Consider the following 17,909-nt stretch of genomic DNA (forward strand, 5'->3'; position numbering starts at 1 on the left):
GGCATAAGACATGCTACAGCCCTTAGAGACCTTCCCTGGCATCAGGGCCTTTAGTACCAGGGGTACCAGTTACAAGGGACTTACCTGAGTGCCATGGTTGTGCCAATTGTGGAGACAAAGGTACAGTTTAGGGAAAGAACACTGGTGCTGGGGCCTGGTTAGAAGGGTCCCATCACACTTTCAAATCATAACTTAGCATCAGCAAAGGCAAAAGGTTAGGGGGTAACCATGCCAAGGAGGCATTTCCTTACAGCTGGACACAGGTAAAATGGCTTCCCCTCACTCACGAAGTCCAGTGAAAAGAAGCTGAAGTTCGTAGGGGCACCTCTGCTCACCCAAGGGTGTGCTCTCACACACAGGTACCTGCACCCTGCCCTCTGGGCTAGAGTGCCTACCATAGGGGTGACTTACAGTGACCTGTAGTGAGAAGGTGCATGCACCTTTTCACACAGGCTGCAATGGCAGGCCTCCAGACACATTTTGCATGGGCTCCTGTGGGTGGCAAAATACATACTGCAGCCCATGGGGGATCCCTGGTGCCCAGGTGCCCTGGGTACCTAAGTACCATATACTAGAGGCTTACCAGTATGCTAGTTGTGCGGTGTGCAAAGTCCCAAGCAACCAAATTTAGAGGGATAGAGCACAATCACTGGGCTCCTGTTTAGAGGGATCCCGGTGAAGCCAGTCAAAACAAGGTGACAGGCAAATAGTGGGGGTAACCATGCCAAAAAGAGGGTACTTTTCTACAAATATTGAGCATTAGCTGTTCACCTCTTGTAGGAAGCTGACTCTGTATATACTATATCAAAATGAGACAGTGTGCACAGAGTCCAGGTGTTCCCCAGAGGCTTGACAGAGGCAAAAATCAATAATACTAATGCTCTATTTGTGGTAGTGTGGGCGAGCAGTTAGGCTTATCAGAGGGTAGTGTTAAGCATTTATTGTACACACGCAAGCAATGGAAGAAACACGCACTCAGTGACTCAACTCCAGACCAATACGTTTTTATATAGAAAAATATCTTTCATTAACTTATTTCTAGAACCAACAGATTCAGTTTGCTGTTATAATCAGAACTATCAACAATGTATAGTTTTCTTTAAAATGGCAAAAAGCTATTTTAAAAGTTGACAGTGCAATTTTCAACAGTTCATGTGGGAAGAAAAGATGGTAGAGTTCTACAGGTACTTATGGTTCCTTTTTTCTGGGTTTTAGGTCGTCCGTCGTTGTGGGTTCAAGTTAACCCCAAACACCCACCACCAGCAACACGGGGACAAAGAGGAGCCAAGTTAAAGTGGGCTCCTTTGGAGATAGGGGGTTCTCGGAATCCAGTCAGCCAGTTGGTAGATACCCGCGACTCGGCAGGTAGACCAGGAGAGTTCAAGAGAGCACTGGTGGGGCCCCAAGTAAGCACCAAACACACACCCTCAGCGGCACTAGGGCGGCCGGGTGCAAGGAGCAAACAGGGCGTCGGGTTCTCTATGGGGAAGGGGGCACCGGGGTCACTCTGCCGCTGCAGACGAGATCCACGGGGGCTTCTCGGGCAAGCCAACGGCTGGGCAGGGAAGAGGGCTGCCTGCTGGTCGATGCTGCACTGGAGGTCAGGTTCTCTAAGACCTGGGTACAGTGTGTCCCTTAGGCGTGGGATATCTTCGTCTGGAGGGGTCAACCCAGGGTGGCCTCTTGCTCCCAATTGCCTGGGGACCCTTTCTTGCTGGGTGGACCACCTGGACACGGGGCGTGGGCGTTGGGTGCACAGGTGCCAGGACTCACACATCTGGAGTGAGATTGGAGTCCTTAGCTGTAGGTTTCTTTTAGACAGAGCCGCTGTCCTCAGGAGTTCTTGGTCCTTTTGAGTGCAGGGCAGTCCTCTGGAGTTGAAAAGGTTGATGGGCCCGATGGAGGCGTCGCTAGTCTTTTTGCACGTTCTCTGAAGCAGGAGACAGGCCGGTAGGGCTGGGGCCAAAGCATTTGTCGTCTTCCTTCTTCTCTGCTGGGGTTTTCAGCTTAGCAGTCCTCCTTCTTGTAAGTCACCAGGAATCTGGTGAGCTGGGTTGAGGGAGGCCCCTAAATACTAGATTTAGTGGCGTGTTATGGGTCAAGGGGCAGTAGCCACTGACTCCTTGTGCCCACTCCCTTTGGGGAGGGTGGGCACATTCCTATCCCTATTGGTCCCTGTCCTCTGAACCAAGATGGAGGATTCTGCAGGGAGGAGGTTCCCTCAGCTCTAGACACCTTAGGGGGTGGGGGGGGGGGTGCTTTGTCTGGGGGTGGGTATCTCCACTAGCTGGAGTGCCCTGGGGACCTGTAATCCGAGGCTTGAACCTTTGAGGCTCACCGCCAGGTGTTACAGTTCCTGCAAGGGTGGCGGGAGGTGGGGGGTGAAGCAACGCCACCCAGGGCAGGCTTTGTTTCTGACTACAGAGTGCACAAAGGCACTCACCCCACGTGGTCAGAACCTCATCTAAAAGTGGCAGGCTGGCACAGACCGGTCAGTCCTACACTAGCAGTTGGGCTAACATACAGGGAGCACCTCTAAGATGCCCTCTGCGTGCATTTTTCAATAACTCCCACACTGGTGTGGGTTTATTATGCTGAGAAGTTTGATACCAAACTTCCCAGCATTCAGTGAAGCCATTATGGTTCTCTGGAGTTCTTAATGACAAACTCCCAAACCATATACTCACTATGGCTACACTGCGCTTACAATGTCTTAAGAATGGACTTAGACATTGTAGGGGCATATTGCTCATGCAACTATGCCCTCACCTGTGGTATAGTGGATCCTGCCTTAGGGCTGTAAGACCTGCTAGAAGGGTGACTTAACTATCCCACAGGCAGTGGATTGTGGTCTTTGTACCCTGAGTGGGGTGTCATGTCGACTTTGCCTTTTTCTCCCCACCAGCACACACAAGCTGCAAGGCAGTGTACATGGGCTAAGTGAGGGGTCCCCGAAGGGTGGCTTAATACATGCTGCAGCCCTTAGAGACCTTCCCCGGCCACAGGGCCCTTGGTACCATGGGTACTTTTTACAAGAGACTTAACTGTGTGCCTGGGCTGTGCCAATTGTGGAAACAAAGGTACAGTTTTAGGGAAAGAACACTGGTGCTGAGGCCTGGTTAGCAGGGTCCCAGCACACTTTCAAAGTTGGCGTCAACACTAGACAAAAAGTGGGGGGTAACCATGCCAACAGTGGCACTTTCTCTCAGCTCTGCTCTGGCCTGCATGTCAGATATTAGTAGCACCACAGTGTCTCGAAACGGAGTAACTATGGTGTGAGGCGTCTGTATAAAAAGAAGGTTATACATTCAGCACTCTTCTCCATTTAATAGTATTGACAAGACTGTGAACAAGGAGATAAGGCCAACACCCTCTACATTCTACGCACGTTCTATTGCCTTAACTTTAACAGTCACAAAGGAAAATGTTGCTAATTATTTTGATTTTCACATCCTCCGAAAAAAATCTTTGGCTAACCTCTTCTTAGTTTTTTTTAAATATGTGATTGTCGTGCAACGAAAACAAATTTTCAGTGAGCCTGTCATCTGCTAAAGTTCATTGGGTCAGGAGAAATAGTTTTCAGAAAAACCTGCTTTAACCTAGGAGTTGTTTTTCATCTTGTGTTAGGGTGGTTTAGCTTCTTAATGTTCAATTATGTTTCCTCTTGCTTTTAAGGTCACCGCCTCTTTCTTAGATTTACCTTCCAAGACTTCATCACTACTGATCCTGACAGAAAATGAGAACGAAAAGAGGAAATGGGTTGGGATCTTGGAGGGGCTCCAGTCCATCTTACATAAAAACAAGCTGCGAAATCAGGTGGTACATGTTCCTCAGGAAGCCTATGACAGTACACTGCCTCTTATCAAAGCAAGTTTGACTGGCGCAATTGTAGGTATGTGTGTTTTCATTACAGTGTGTAACCTAAACTGTTGTGCTTCAATCTATTTGGAATGTATAAAATGTGACACAGGCATCTAGCTTAATTATTTTGATGACGTTATAAAGTGTAAGATTGTCTTGCACTTAAATGAATGTTGTGTAAAAATCACTACATGAAATTGTTCTTACAATAGATGAGATGACAAATCATTGGCTGCCGCAACATTAGTTTCTGTGATTTCTCGGACAAACCCCGAACCTGGTATAATTATGAAGGCATTTCTTTGAGCTGTCCGGTCTGAGTGAGAGCATCGAAACGGCTTAATAGGTAGTGTGGTTCAGTTTTCATGTACATGCATAAGAATTAAATTCAAAAACGGAGTTTTGGGACAAATATAGCGACATGTACATTTATTTGTAAGTGGTTAAGGAACTGTGCCGTAGCACCATAGCCTGCTGCAAAGGGCCAGTTGGCTATTAAAGTGACTGAACCTGCAGCTCTGGCCTCAATCAAGAAAGAGGACCTTCAACAACCTGTATGTTCCAAGGTTAAAGGACTGCATGTAGTTATAGCTTTTCACCCACTAAGTGCAGAATATTGTAAATTAAAAGGAAAGATATGGAAACCCAGGCATTGAAATGTTGGAAGAGAAGTGCCATACTAGTTACTATTGTCCCTGATCCACTCATTTCTCTTCAGTAGAGCTCTCAGTATTCCTGTATTCTAATATGAAGGTGTTTCTAACAGAGTATGCCTTCTTCCGTAGAACTCCCTTCATTGCTAAATCCGGAAGAAGCAGTTTATTTTACATACTGCACTATATATATGTTGTGTAAACACCCTCACCCACAAAAACATTACAAAATTGAGACTGAAAAGTCTTTGGAAATGGTGGGTCCCTGCTTTTCCTTATATTATCTGCTCCTGCACAGGAAAATAATAAGGCAGGTGTAGTTTTGCATATCCGCTGTAAACTTATTGATGCTGTATTAGTTACATTCAAGGGAAACCGCATTGTCCATGGATTCATGAGATGAAGTATCGATAGTTAGGCACCTTGAAATAAGGCAACCCCCTTGATATATAATTCTCTTCCATATTAAAACCTGATGCGTTATTGGTTTCATAGAGTAGGACCAAGGTAGTTTTAGGGTTACATCCCAAGTCAGAAGCAAGTAATGGCTGTTTGAATGTTTTTTTCCGCAGGTGCTCCCGATTTACATGCAAGTTTGATTCCTAAGTGAATGTATCCACAATTGTCTCCAATAAATGTATGCAAAATATAGAAAAAAGTGATTGTGCTTCCATATTCGCACATCCAGCGTATATCTACAATTGCAGGGGAAGATTGTATCTTGTTCAATGGGTGCCGTACTGATAATTACACCCAACCACCACAGGTGTAGGTTGTATCGACTGGAGATCTAATCAGAACTGAGAAGTTTATCCTGATTTTACCAGGGCACACTAAACCAGTACACAAAGTCCATATTGTCTTACAGTATATCAATGACAGTTCTGAACACGTCTTGTAATTGGTTAGGATTTATTCTTTGCAAGGCACAATGAATCTAAAAAAAACAGCCGACGCATGTTTCGTCATCTAGTTTTTTTCAAGACTGAAAGAATTGATATGCGAAAGAAAGTACAATCAGACAATAGGACGATAACATGAAATCATCAATGTAGGGATATTGTAATGGAAAGAGGATTTATTGACATGTGGAGCCCATTTAGTGAGTTTAGGAAAGCAGAGGCGCCATTTTAGCAAATGAAAAATGGCATGTAAACATATTGTAGAACCAATGTTGTAACAATATGAAACTCATCAAAACAATGTATTCTGTTACTATAGCAACAACTATAAATTGAAGCCTATGTTGTTCGACATCGATGTAATCAGCATACAAGTGAATGAGCATGTCACAAGCATGGAAGAAGGACTATTGCAGTTGTGGATAGACTAGTAATCTCTTCAAAACTCTGTTTTTATACTGAGAATGTCGGATTTGTGGACTGGTTTGGTGTGCCCTGGTAAAATCATAATGTCTCCAATAAATGTATAGTCACATAATCGCAAAAATACCACAACAATTATTTAAAATCTCACCATACAATACTGTTTCTGTAAAATGATTTACGAGGGTGGGTGAAGGTCAGTCTCTCTCTGCCACTAAAGTTCATGTTGATCATTAAGGGTAGAGCCTGCCGCCTCCTCTACCCAGCCCCCTTCACTCTCCCCCCTCCCAAAAAAAAAAAAAAAACGAAATGTACTTTCCTCACCAGGGGTGAATGTAGACCATAATATAGGCACAGACAACTACTATCTGTTTTTTTAATAATCAGCTCTCGTTTATCTACCACTGTAAACAAAAACAAAAAAAATATTAAATACCTCAAAGCTCAGGTCCTGCAGATAGATGGAACTAATGGTGTAATATGGCTCTCTCCCAAAGTGCAAAGACGTTATCAACAAGTTATAAAATCAAATTTTAGCCTGCATTGGGGTGTCCAAGGGAGATAATGCATTTGCATGCGTTCCTTTCTCGAATGGTGCTCTTGTAACCAAATGCTCCTTTCCTGAATGTTGTTCCCTTAACCTTGTAATATTTGATAAACAAATTAACGCCTTTGTTGTTCCTTTGTTATGTAGATCCTGATCGTATTGTAATTGGCACAGAAGAAGGGCTGTATGTCATAGAGTTGACAAGAGATGGTATGTTACTAGATGTCTCTTAATATAGTGGCTGGTTTATTTCTAAACCTCTAAAAGAAAGGGGGACTGCGTATGTGATGATCTGCACAAACTTTCAGAATTTTCTCAACCTTTCTTTTTCTTATCATTTACTAAAACCCTCCTCTTCCATAAAAACCTAAATTAGCATGTTGCCAATGAATATAGAGTTCATGTAGCTTCTATTGTTGCTATTTGTACCTTGTGCTCATGTTGTTTAGTGCTGCCATGCAGGAGCATTCTCTGGAAACTGAATGGAAATTAAATGAGTCACGGTGGATACTTGTTAGTTACCAATATATTGAGGTGCTTTTCAGTTGATGGTGCTAATATTGTTGATACATTTTTGATCACAGATGATGTAGCTTTTTTCAGGTTTGCTATTATTGCCACTGATAATGGTCTCTTAAGACACTTGATGTCCTTGCATCTTGATTGGGCTCACAAAGGCTTCTTTGAGCGCTGCCATGAAGAGTGATTAGGGAATGTAGGCTGCCCTAAGCATCCTGAATCACAGCAGTGGCTTTCATTCATACCTTTGCTGAGTTTGTGGTGGTTTGGAGCGCTCAAGCTTTTCTTTTGGGGGCACAATTGTAACTCATATAGACTTGTTTACTAGTCATGTGCTTCTAGGAGAACATGCTATGTAAATGAGTACCTCCCTAGCATGAGCTTTTTTGTGAGATCCAATCGGATAGCACTGTTATTGATGTTGTGAACCCCATTTAGTAGCTGTTGTCATGGCAGGAAGTGCCATAACTATAAGCGATTTGCTACCAAAATCAAATTAAATGTAAGAAAATCACTTTAGTTTACCGATAAGGTGACTAGTTTGAATTGTATTATCCCATTTTTCAGTGACACAAAGAACTTAAAAATGTATACAACTGACTCCTTGAAAGATATGAATTAAAACATAATGCCTTTTTAGTCATGTACTTGTTTAACGGCACGATCTGAGTGAATGATTGAGTAATTGAAGGTCCAGCAACTTTTACAAATGTGTCTTTTTAATACTTACTCTCCTCTTCTTCTAATAGTCATCTCTAACTGCCTCTCATGTCCCCTGCTCACCCAGCGAAAGTATTTTAATGTGTTTACCTTGTTTTCCACTCCTCAGTTTCATGGTGATTTTGTGGCTTTTATCAGTTTGGTGAAATGCATTGTCAATCATGCTTGGTAGTAAGTGTTAAATCTGTAATTGTGTGTGCTGACTGAAATTTGTCTTTCTGTTCCAGTAATTGTTCGAGCTGCTGACTGCAAGAAGGTGCACCAGATCGAGCTGGTTTCTAAAGAGAAAATAATAGTCCTCATTTGTGGCCGCAATCATCATGTTCACCTTTACTCTTGGTCTGCCCTGGATGGATCAGAAGGCAGTTTTGACATTAAACTACCAGAAACTAAAGGCTGCCAGTTCATTGCAACTTCAGAAAAGAAAATCTCTCCCACCTATTTGTTTGTGGCAGTAAAAAGGCAGGTTCTTTGTTACGAGCTTCACAGAACTAAACCTTTCCACAAGAAAGTCAATGAAATTCAGGCTCCAGGGAATGTTCAATGGATGGCCATGTTCAAGGACAAGCTCTGTGTTGGATACCAGTCTGGGTTCTCTCTCTTGTTCATCCATGGAGATGCCCAATCAAATCTGGTAAATCAGAGTGACCCCTCACTTGTGTTCCTTTCCCAGCAGCCTTTTGATGCCCTGTGTGCTGTGGAGCTCAGTAATGAGGAGTACCTGCTTTGCTTCAGCCATATGGGAGTGTACGTCGATTCACAAGGTCGAAGGTCACGCACGCAGGAGTTAATGTGGCCAGCAACACCTGTTGCTTGTAGTAAGTATATGTTTTTCAATTATTATATCTGTTTCTGCTATAATTATGAATTGTCAACATGTCTGTATTGGCTGCACATATTGTCATGATTGTGCTTTCAAACACAAAATATCTTCTGATAAGTGGCATTACCATTTGAATTTATAGAGCATCAAACATCACTGGTCCGTTTTTTTAACCCCAGATAGTTAGCTTGTTTTCCGTGCAGGCTTGGGTGTGCTTGAAGAAGATGAATAGGGGATGTTAATTTGTCTGCCCTTGTTGTTTTTTGACATTCTTCGTAAACTGATTAAAAAGATCAGTCACTTTCGATATTTGTACCTACACTTGCTACCTGCATCTTGTCATCTCTGACTTTCCCATTAACCTACAGATGCATGGGACATGAATATAATTGAAAACATTCTTTTCAGTTAAGTGGGACACAGATCAGGAAAAAGTGTCTTAATTCCATCTGATTCACATTGTGTAAAGTTGCATGTTTCCTAGTGACAGTTTTCTTTTGTGCTACATCAATTGAAACTTTCATTGATGATAAATGCACTAATTCAATCAGCCTACACTATTTGAAGCCATGAAATCAGGTGTATTTTTCGATTTCCTTGGTGACCTCTAAATTATTATATTGATACGGACACAGCAAAAATTATTAGAAATGCGTTGCCTCAAACCTTTTTCCCGTTTGGCTGTGCCATCTTTTGATCTGTATTGTTTTAAATCTGCACATTACAACCTCTCAAAACCCACTAGGCTGTACCATACTGACACCCCTTCCAAGGTGATTTAAATAATCTACAAAGATGGGAGAGTCCATTTCTGAAATTGTTTAATATTTCTATAAAGTAGGACTTCATTCTTCTAACTGCTTGGCGAAAAAACAAAAGAGCAGAAATGAGTGTTGCCATTTTTTTGTATTCTACTTTAGTGCTCGGTCTTCTGCTTCTCCACTGTGCCATTATCCTATCGCCCCCTAGTAGAAACCTCGTAGGGAAAGTTGTAGCTGTGTTCTACAAATTGTTTTGCTTATTTATGTTTTTCAATACAAGGTTTGTTCACTAGGGATTGGGTTGCTCTTGCCCTTGTTTTGAGCATTCAAAAGATAGTTAGAATTGTACTGTGTGCTCTTTTTAATTATTTTATTTTTATTTGCTTTTGTAATTCAAATTCTTAACCTTCAGAATATTCCCAAGCGCCAGACTAGATCAGGAGGATTTTCTCAGCAATACTCTGTGTCGGTAGGAGGCACCACCTGGTTCTGTGGTGACTCCGTACAGCCCTGAAACTCCCTGAGTGGAGCCACACATAAGTACCAACCGCTGTATTCTGACATCAGTTCCTTTTTGTTCTCGCCCTTCAATGTAAATCTATAGCTCCACTCCTAACTTTGTCAGTTTTCACGCAACTTTAAAAACTAAGTTTAGACAGTGTGCACAGGGCGATGTGTACCTGAAAATCTACAGGATTAAAGTTTTGCTGTGCCTTCAGGAAGCAGATGTCAGTCGCAGACCAGCAAGACATAGGCCATTGGTTCTTGTGCTCCCATCACACCTCGACGTTGTGTGGTCATTTCACCTTCATTCATCACAAGGCGATCCAGAAGCGAGAGGCAAAACTCTTGCTTTCCAAATGTAAGCGGTCGCAGTCATAAAGTAGATCTCCGTCTTGCTCCAAGTCTCTGGGTCATTTGTTGTCTTTTTTATTAGTCTCACTCAAAGTCTTGTTTCCACTCGAAGGCTTCTGGTAGGTTGAAGACAGGCCATGGGCAAAAGAACGCTAAGCGGAACTCCACCCCACCCTGCCACCCGAGATCGGAGAAGGCACGAGGGTGTCAATCAGGTGGTCATACCCCAAAAACTTCTTCCCATTCCTGCAGTTGGTCTTGGTGCATCTCAAATTCCCTGAGGGGTTGTTGACTTTGCAGCAAATTGCAACTTTCAAGTAGGCCATGTTGCAGTTCTTTCAGATGGGATTCCAGCTCCCTCTGGCACAGCTTTGAACTCTTCATTAACCACTCCAGTTGTTGGGTTTTCACCAGTTTCTTTAGACCCTAACCTTGGCTCCTTTTCCATTCCTTGCAGTGGCTTATCCTGTACATTCATTGATATGTTTAATTTGACTGAAAGAAGAGGGCTGATGTATTAAGTGTTTTTTTTTTTTCCAACACATTTATGTGACTTCCACATTTACTTGGTGGCTCCCTTAACCTTCTAAAACTGTACATTTACTGAGGGTCTCCTGAACAGAAACAAACTCCATCATTGGCTCAGTAGGTTTTTAAAGTATGCAATGGGATATGGTGTGAATTATATTGTCAAGGTTCTGCATGATCAGAGTGTCCAGTGGCTTTCAGCTCTCAAAATATTCTCTCATTCACCAAGCTCATAAAAATTGAAGCCTCCAATAAGAATATAACTTGGAATAATAGACTGTTCTCTGTTCCCCGGCCCAGCTGAAACAAGAGTAACTTTTGGCTCATGATGTTACTCCGTTCCTTGGATGGTAGTCGAGTTCCTGCTTTTCCATTTGACCTAGAGTCCCTCGTTGTTCTATATGGGATAAAGTACCTCCAACTGTCTGGCATTAGTCTACAGCAAATTGCTTAGAGGTACGAGACACTTTGTAACTCCGTGTTGTGTGGCATGTTCAACAAGGCCTTAGTCACTTTGCCAGCACCGTTTTTGCATAATTGTGCTTTTAATTTTGTTTCTCCAGTTCTAAGCAAGAGACCATTCTCCGCCAAAAGTCTGTCTGTCGTCTGTCTCTGTCTGCCTGTCTGTCTGTCTGTCTGTCTCTCTCTCTCTCTTTTTTTTTTTTTTTAACCAACCTTGGATTTTTGGAGCTGAGTCTGTGTGGTGCGAAGACATTTTTGGGATATATATATCTCTGATGGAGATTCCTATCTGCAGATTCCTTACCTTTGAATTTCCCCAGGCACCAGACTGGATCAGAAAGATTTGTATGTGGCGTTGATCGGCTCTGCGCAGCAGTGTCCCCACCGGAAGTGAGGCTTGCCTCACCTATATAGGCACCACCTCAGCGCCCTGGCCTCAGTTATTTTCTTTCTGCTCCATTTAGCACTGAGCTAACACTGTATCGTTTTTTGACAGGCATTTTTCAACGTTTTGTTGACTTCTATTTTGAGGTTTTTCCTCCTGATGTGTGGAGGATGTGTTCAAGGAAGACAGGTTTTAAACTGCGTGGCAACTGTCAACGTGCCATGCCAATTATGGACCCACACCTCGTATGTCTTTGGTGTCTGGAGCGCGACCATGACTCAGTCTTGCTCCAACTGCCAGACCATGGTGCCGAAGACTTTGAGGGAACGGTCCCTAAAGCTGCCAGCGGCCCGGCATGCGACTCCGCATCGCAGGACTCCTCGGAGGTCTTGGTCAAGGGGAAGGTCCCGGGACCGCTCCAGGAGCCCCAACTCCTTTTCAGCCCACTCAAAAACTTCAGACGTTCAGATAAGAGGCGCACAAGATCAGTCTCTTCACAGGAAAGGCAGACTCCGCACTGGAGCCATTTAAGTGAACCATTTAAGTGCTGGCGGCTAGGCGAAGTCCTTGGGCCTCTCACTTCCCTCAGTTCTCTGTGGGTGCTACTCCCTCTACTTGCTTGTCCCCAGAAAGGACAAGGGTTTTCGCCCTATTCTAGATCTCTGAACCCTCAGCTTCTTCCTCAGAAAAGAGAATTTCAAAATGCTCACATTGGCTCAGGTCTTGCTTGCCCTGGATCCCGAAAACTGGGTGGGTGCATTTGACTAGCAGGATGCCTATTTTCACATCCTCGTCCTGCCTGCCCACAGACGTATTTGCGTTTCACAGTAGGCCACAAGCACTTTGATTACTGTGCTCCGCTTCATCCGTACCAGCGCCTGAGGGGGTGTTCACCAAGTTGATGGCGATGTTTGCAGCTCATCTGCGAGGGATCAGGGGTTTCACTCTTCCCCTACCTTAATGACTGGCTGCTGAAAGCGAGCTCGCCCCAGGCTGTCAACCTCCACCTCCAGACTACGGCGGACCTCCTGCGTTCGCCAGGGTTCACTGTAAATGTGCTGAAGTCTCACCTAACCCCCCACTCAAAAGCACCCTTTCATCTGAGCTGTCCTGGACACTTTGCAGTTTTGGGCCTATCCTCCCAAGCAAAGAGTCTGGGATATTCAGGCAATGATTCCAGTGTTTCAGCCTCTATCCTGGGTTTCGGTGAGACTGACTCTGAGGCTGCTGGGCCTCATGGCCTCCTGCTAGTGACACATGCCAGATGGCATATGCGGGTTCTGCAGTGGGTCCTGAAGTTCCAGTGGATGCAGCATCAGGGGAATCTCTCTGACATGGTCCATATGATGGAAGGAACTGCGATGGTCCTGCAGTGAAGGCTAACGAACCGTGATTTGGTCAGAGGCAAATCCCTCTCCCTTCCCAAACCAGATCTCACAGTAATGACAGATGCGTCACTCCTGGGATTGGGCAGCCACCTAGAAGAGGTGGAGATCAGAGGACTCTGGTCTCAAGCGCAATCTGGACGCCACATCTGTCTGGAGGGTGAGTGAGTGGCTTTATCATCCAGGCCTCCCTTCTTGTCTTTTTCCAGACAAACTGGTGCTTTACACTAGGGCCTCTTTCCTGCAGAAAGTGATAACACCATTTCATGTGGGCCGATATGTCACCTTGTACGCTTCTCCACATCCCTCTAAAGAAAAGGAACGACTACACCACTGGGGCCCAAAAAGAGTGTTGTCGTTCTACCTTGATCACACAAAAGGTCGGGTGGTGCAGAAGCTAACCATCTCCCAAGGCGTCTTACCCTGCATCAAAATCTGCTACGCATTGGCCAAGAATCAACCCCCTAAGGGCTTGCGGGCTCATTCCACCAGAGCCAAAGCTATGACCACTGTGTTGGCATGTGGAGTCCCAGTCCTGGACATCTGTCAGGCAGCAGTGTGGGCTTCCTTGCACACGTTTACCAAACATTACTGCCTGGACAATCAGGTCTGCAGGGATGGGCATTTCGCCTATTCTGTCCTGCAGGACTTCCTTGTTTAAATTTGTCTGCAGTTCCTCCACCGGGGATGGTATTGCTTGGATATCAATTCAAAGGTAAGGAATCTGCTGCTAGAAGTCTCTATCAGATGAACGTTTTTTACCTTTGGTAATGCCTTATCTGGTAGAGGCAATATCTGACTGCAAATTCCTTATCTATCCACCCATTCTCCCTGCTCTGCAGCCAGATTTCTAGGTTTAGAAATGGTCCCTTCTAGGGCTCTAGTTTTGACACACCAATGTCAGTGCAATTCATGAATATGCGCTCCTGGTGTGGAAAGCCATGAAAAGTAACTGACGTCAGTGCGCCGAGGTGGCACTTATATCGTGATGCGGACATCACTTCTGGCGCGGTCTACACTGCGCGGACCTGATTGACACCACTGGCAGGGGCACTATTCATGAAAAATCTTCCGGTTCCAGTTCCGGGGGACGTTCAAAGGTATGGAATCTGTGGCTAGATGGAGTCTCTACCAGATAAGGTGTTGCCAAAGGTAAGTTATTTGTTAATCTGTATCCTACTGGCGATAGCTAGTAAGTTATAGTCCAGGCCTAGTTTCCATAGGAAAAACATTTTTTGTTTTGCCTATAACTTGGCGTTGTTTGACAAATCTTAACACATATTTCAAAACTAGTTTGCCGCTCACTTCCGCTGCTGTTTGTAACGTTCTGGGGTGATTCGCTAAGTAGAAGCTGTGAATAGGCGGGAAGGGGTCCCAAAACGTGTTTTCTCCATGAATTTTCTATAGGGATTTTAGGCTTGATTACAGTCCAAACTCCTGGATGAAATTGCACCAATTTTAGCAGAAAGCTAAATCTTTGTCCATAAAGAGGGCTTTTTGTAATTAGGTGTAAATCAGTTCAGTAGTTTTGGAGTTATAAAAGGGAAAACATATAAATATCTAGGGATGCAGATTCTTCTCTGATCCACTCAAGGGGGTTCCGTGGATCCAGGAAAAAAACAAGACCCTGATAGACTGGCCACAGTCTGAGAGGAAAGTTGTGGCCGCCATTTTGTTTCTCACTTCGGCCCAGATTGGGAGGGGAGAGGAACAATCAAAAACTGATATAAGGGGGCAGTATACAGTTATGCTGAACCCATAGGACAGATGGAAGGGTCTCTGAGGATTTGTTTTCATTTATTTATTTTAAAAAAAACCTTTTTTTAGCTGATCAATGGATTTACTGCGGTGCTCAGTGCAACCCGCCGCCAACCCACCATTTTAAATCCGCAAGGGATCTCTAGAACCAAAATCTGAAGGAGAAAAAAAAATACACCCATTCGCACACCAAAACCTAGCATGGGGTTAGGTGCATGCCAGGGGGTTTGCCGCAGGCCCTGCTGTCAACCTCCCTACACACAGCCAAAAGCTGTGGGCAACAGTGGTTGCATTAACGTACGTTAATTATATATATCACTTTAGGATAAAATAAATACAAATTCACTAAAAAAACTAAAATTATAGGGACGTTATAGTTAGGTTGAATTTTTACCAATAAAAAAACCATAGAAATGAAGCAGTTGCAGTTCTGATTGTCTCAAGAAACTATAAATCGTGCCTTTAAGTAACTTCAGGCCATGAGTTATAGTTTCTTAACTGAAGTATAACTCTAAGTATAATTGTAACTGCTGAATTTACATGGTTTTCTATGGGTAAAACATCAACCTAGTTACAACGCCCCTTTAATATAAATATATATATATATAAATATATACCAAAACCAAGCGGCTCAGTTTATGGCGCCGCACTCCAAGTGCTGGTGCTCAAACCAAGGGCAAGCCGATCCCTCAATGAAATATTCAAAAACAACATTTGGTTGAGCACTCCACCAAGAATGATAATTCAATTATTTATTGACTGTGAAACAAAAAGAGAACAACGCGTTTCGACCGTTACGGTCTTTGTCAAGTTCAAACATTTCATGATTCCATTCCCATTCTATTTATAGCCAATTACATTTGTACTCAAGCAATGCAGGCTGGGACTCGTAGTATTAACTAAGCAAAGGAGGAAAGGAAAGGAAAAAACAAAAAGTGCCAAACTACAAAACATTTACTAGCTGAAATCAGCAAAGGAACATATATCTATTTCCTGCGTACTTTTTAACATAAATCTAATTATAATAAAATTTATAAATTGAAAATTAATGAATTAAAAGTTAAAAGTTTAGTACTTCTGCTATCACATGCAATGTTGACTCATAATCCACATCAATTGATCAGTACTCAAAATCTTTTCATCTAAGTCTAAATCTCCCAAAATTATATTAAATTAGGTGTTATTTCATACTAGTCCTAATGTGTTAGAACATCGTACCATATGTAAATGAATGAAGAAATACTCACTAACCACAGTAGCTAATTCATCATCAAAATTTCTCAAAATTCCAATATTACATTGATATATTTTATAAATGTACATGAAGTTCCTCATCATAATTCATTCCATACGGAATTCTCGTTCGCATTTGAATTATGTACCTAGACTCCAGCTGTCGTAACTTTTTAGTACGGTCACCTCCTCTTTCCTGGTCTGGAATGTGATCTATTCCATAACATCTCAAACTTCTCCAATCATTCAATGTATGTGTCTGCATATGTTTTGCTGTTGCTTAAGTCATGTCTTTATTAGTTATTGCTCTCATATGTTCTAATATTCTTTTCTTAAGTTTGCAAATGGTACTCCCAATGTATTTGTGACCACAATGGCATTCAATAATATAAATTACAAATTTGGTATTACAAGTGATTCTGTATTTAATTTTCCTCACCTGCCCATCTGCAAATAGAATATTTTTCATAGATTGACCTATTTTGCACGCTTTACAGCTATTACACTTGAAAAAACCTTTTTGTTCCACTTCCAACCAATTTGAATCTTTATTAAGAGTGAAGTGACTTCTCACCACTAAGTCTCTAATACTGGGTGCCTTTCTAAATGAAAACTGAGGTTTGGAACCCACTAATGGCCCCAAGTCCTGATCCCTTTCAATTATTTTCCAATGTTTCTCAATTATGTTCTTTATACAGCCGCTTTCTTTTGTGTATTTCATAATCATTCTCACTGGTTCCTTCGGATTAGATTCTTTTTTCTTAAATAAAATTTCCTCTCGTTTTGATTTTATTAAGGTCATATTTTTCTTTAATATGTTTTCATTGTATTCTCGATTCTTAAACCTTTCATAAGTTTCTAGACATTTTATGGATAACTCTTTATCATTAGAACAGATTCGCATCATTCTAAGAAATTCTCCCATGGGTATACTCCTCATCAAGGGCTTAGGATGGAAGCTTTGACCGTGTAATACACTATTGCAGGCAGTTTCTTTGCGATATACTGTTGTTTCTATTTTGTTGTTCTCAATATAAATGGTGATATCTAAAAAATTGATCAATGTTGTGCTTGTTTCATATGTAAATTTTAGGCCTACCTGATTATTATTAAGGATAGTGAAGTACTCCATAAATTCAGCTTTAGACCCGTTCCAAATAATAAAAAGGTCATCAATAAAGCGGACCCACAATAGTACTCTGTCAACATATTGATCATTCATTCTAGTCCATGCTATTTTTTTTTCCCACCACCCCATTACTAGGTTCGCATAATTTGGGGAAAGAGAAATGCCCATAGCTGTGCCACAGGCTGCACATCATTCAATACCAGCTGGTAAAATACTCAAAAAACCACTTATTCTCGATAAATTCATCGGCTGCTATATTGAAAAAAGATTAGATTGCAGGTAAATCACACCAGCAAAAGTTGGTACAAAAAGCACAAAAAAAGATCGACAATGTGCCCACCATTCAAAAGACACACACGCTGTCCCAACCAAATGTCAAATATATATACACACACACATTTTTTGTGGTGTCATCATTTTCCTTATACCATCCTGTGACCTATTGTCATTTTAAACAGCACTGCATATATTCGGGCTACAAAGAGGATGTGCTGCAAGATATTGACCAGGGGCCTGTCTCAGCCCAGACATTGTGGTCTGTGTGAGTGGTTTTGTTGGTGTATTGTGATCTCACCAGTCCCATGTAATAGCATAAGGAATTAGTAACATTTTCTTACTGCAGACATGTTTTTTAAATATGAGTGTGGTTGTAATGAGACAATATTGTGGGTAGATTGTAATGAGAGTCAGTTTAGCTTTGTTCTCTTCCCTTAGCTCACTTCTTATTGTGGAATGCTCTAGTGGCAATGTTGTGATTCTGTTGTGCTCCAGGGGTTGGAGTAGGCTTCTTGTATTTGTAGTATTTTGCAGCATGAATCTTTTATGGATGCACTTACTGTGCATTATTCCTTTATATAGTGGTTAGGTCCTGTATGCATCGTTGTCAACCACCATTTGGTAGTATGTCTGTTCCCTGTGACATCAGATGTGCCACTCTGAAGTTGCTGTGCGTGGTTGCTATCTTG

General features: G+C 42.6%; 1 protein-coding gene across 1 annotated transcript in view; it reads left to right on the forward strand.

The window, feature by feature from the left end:
• Nucleotides 1–17,909, forward strand: part of CDC42BPB (CDC42 binding protein kinase beta) — a 903,752-nt gene that overhangs the window by 768,267 nt on the left and 117,576 nt on the right. The window contains exons 28-30 of the mRNA XM_069207298.1: nucleotides 3,676–3,892; nucleotides 6,534–6,596; nucleotides 7,853–8,443. Of these exons, the coding sequence (XP_069063399.1) occupies nucleotides 3,676–3,892; nucleotides 6,534–6,596; nucleotides 7,853–8,443 (871 nt within the window). The remainder of the gene's footprint in view (nucleotides 1–3,675; nucleotides 3,893–6,533; nucleotides 6,597–7,852; nucleotides 8,444–17,909) is intronic.

The sequence above is a fragment of the Pleurodeles waltl genome, chromosome 9 (assembly GCF_031143425.1).
Source record: "Pleurodeles waltl isolate 20211129_DDA chromosome 9, aPleWal1.hap1.20221129, whole genome shotgun sequence".
NCBI classification, from domain to species: Eukaryota; Metazoa; Chordata; class Amphibia; order Caudata; family Salamandridae; genus Pleurodeles; species Pleurodeles waltl.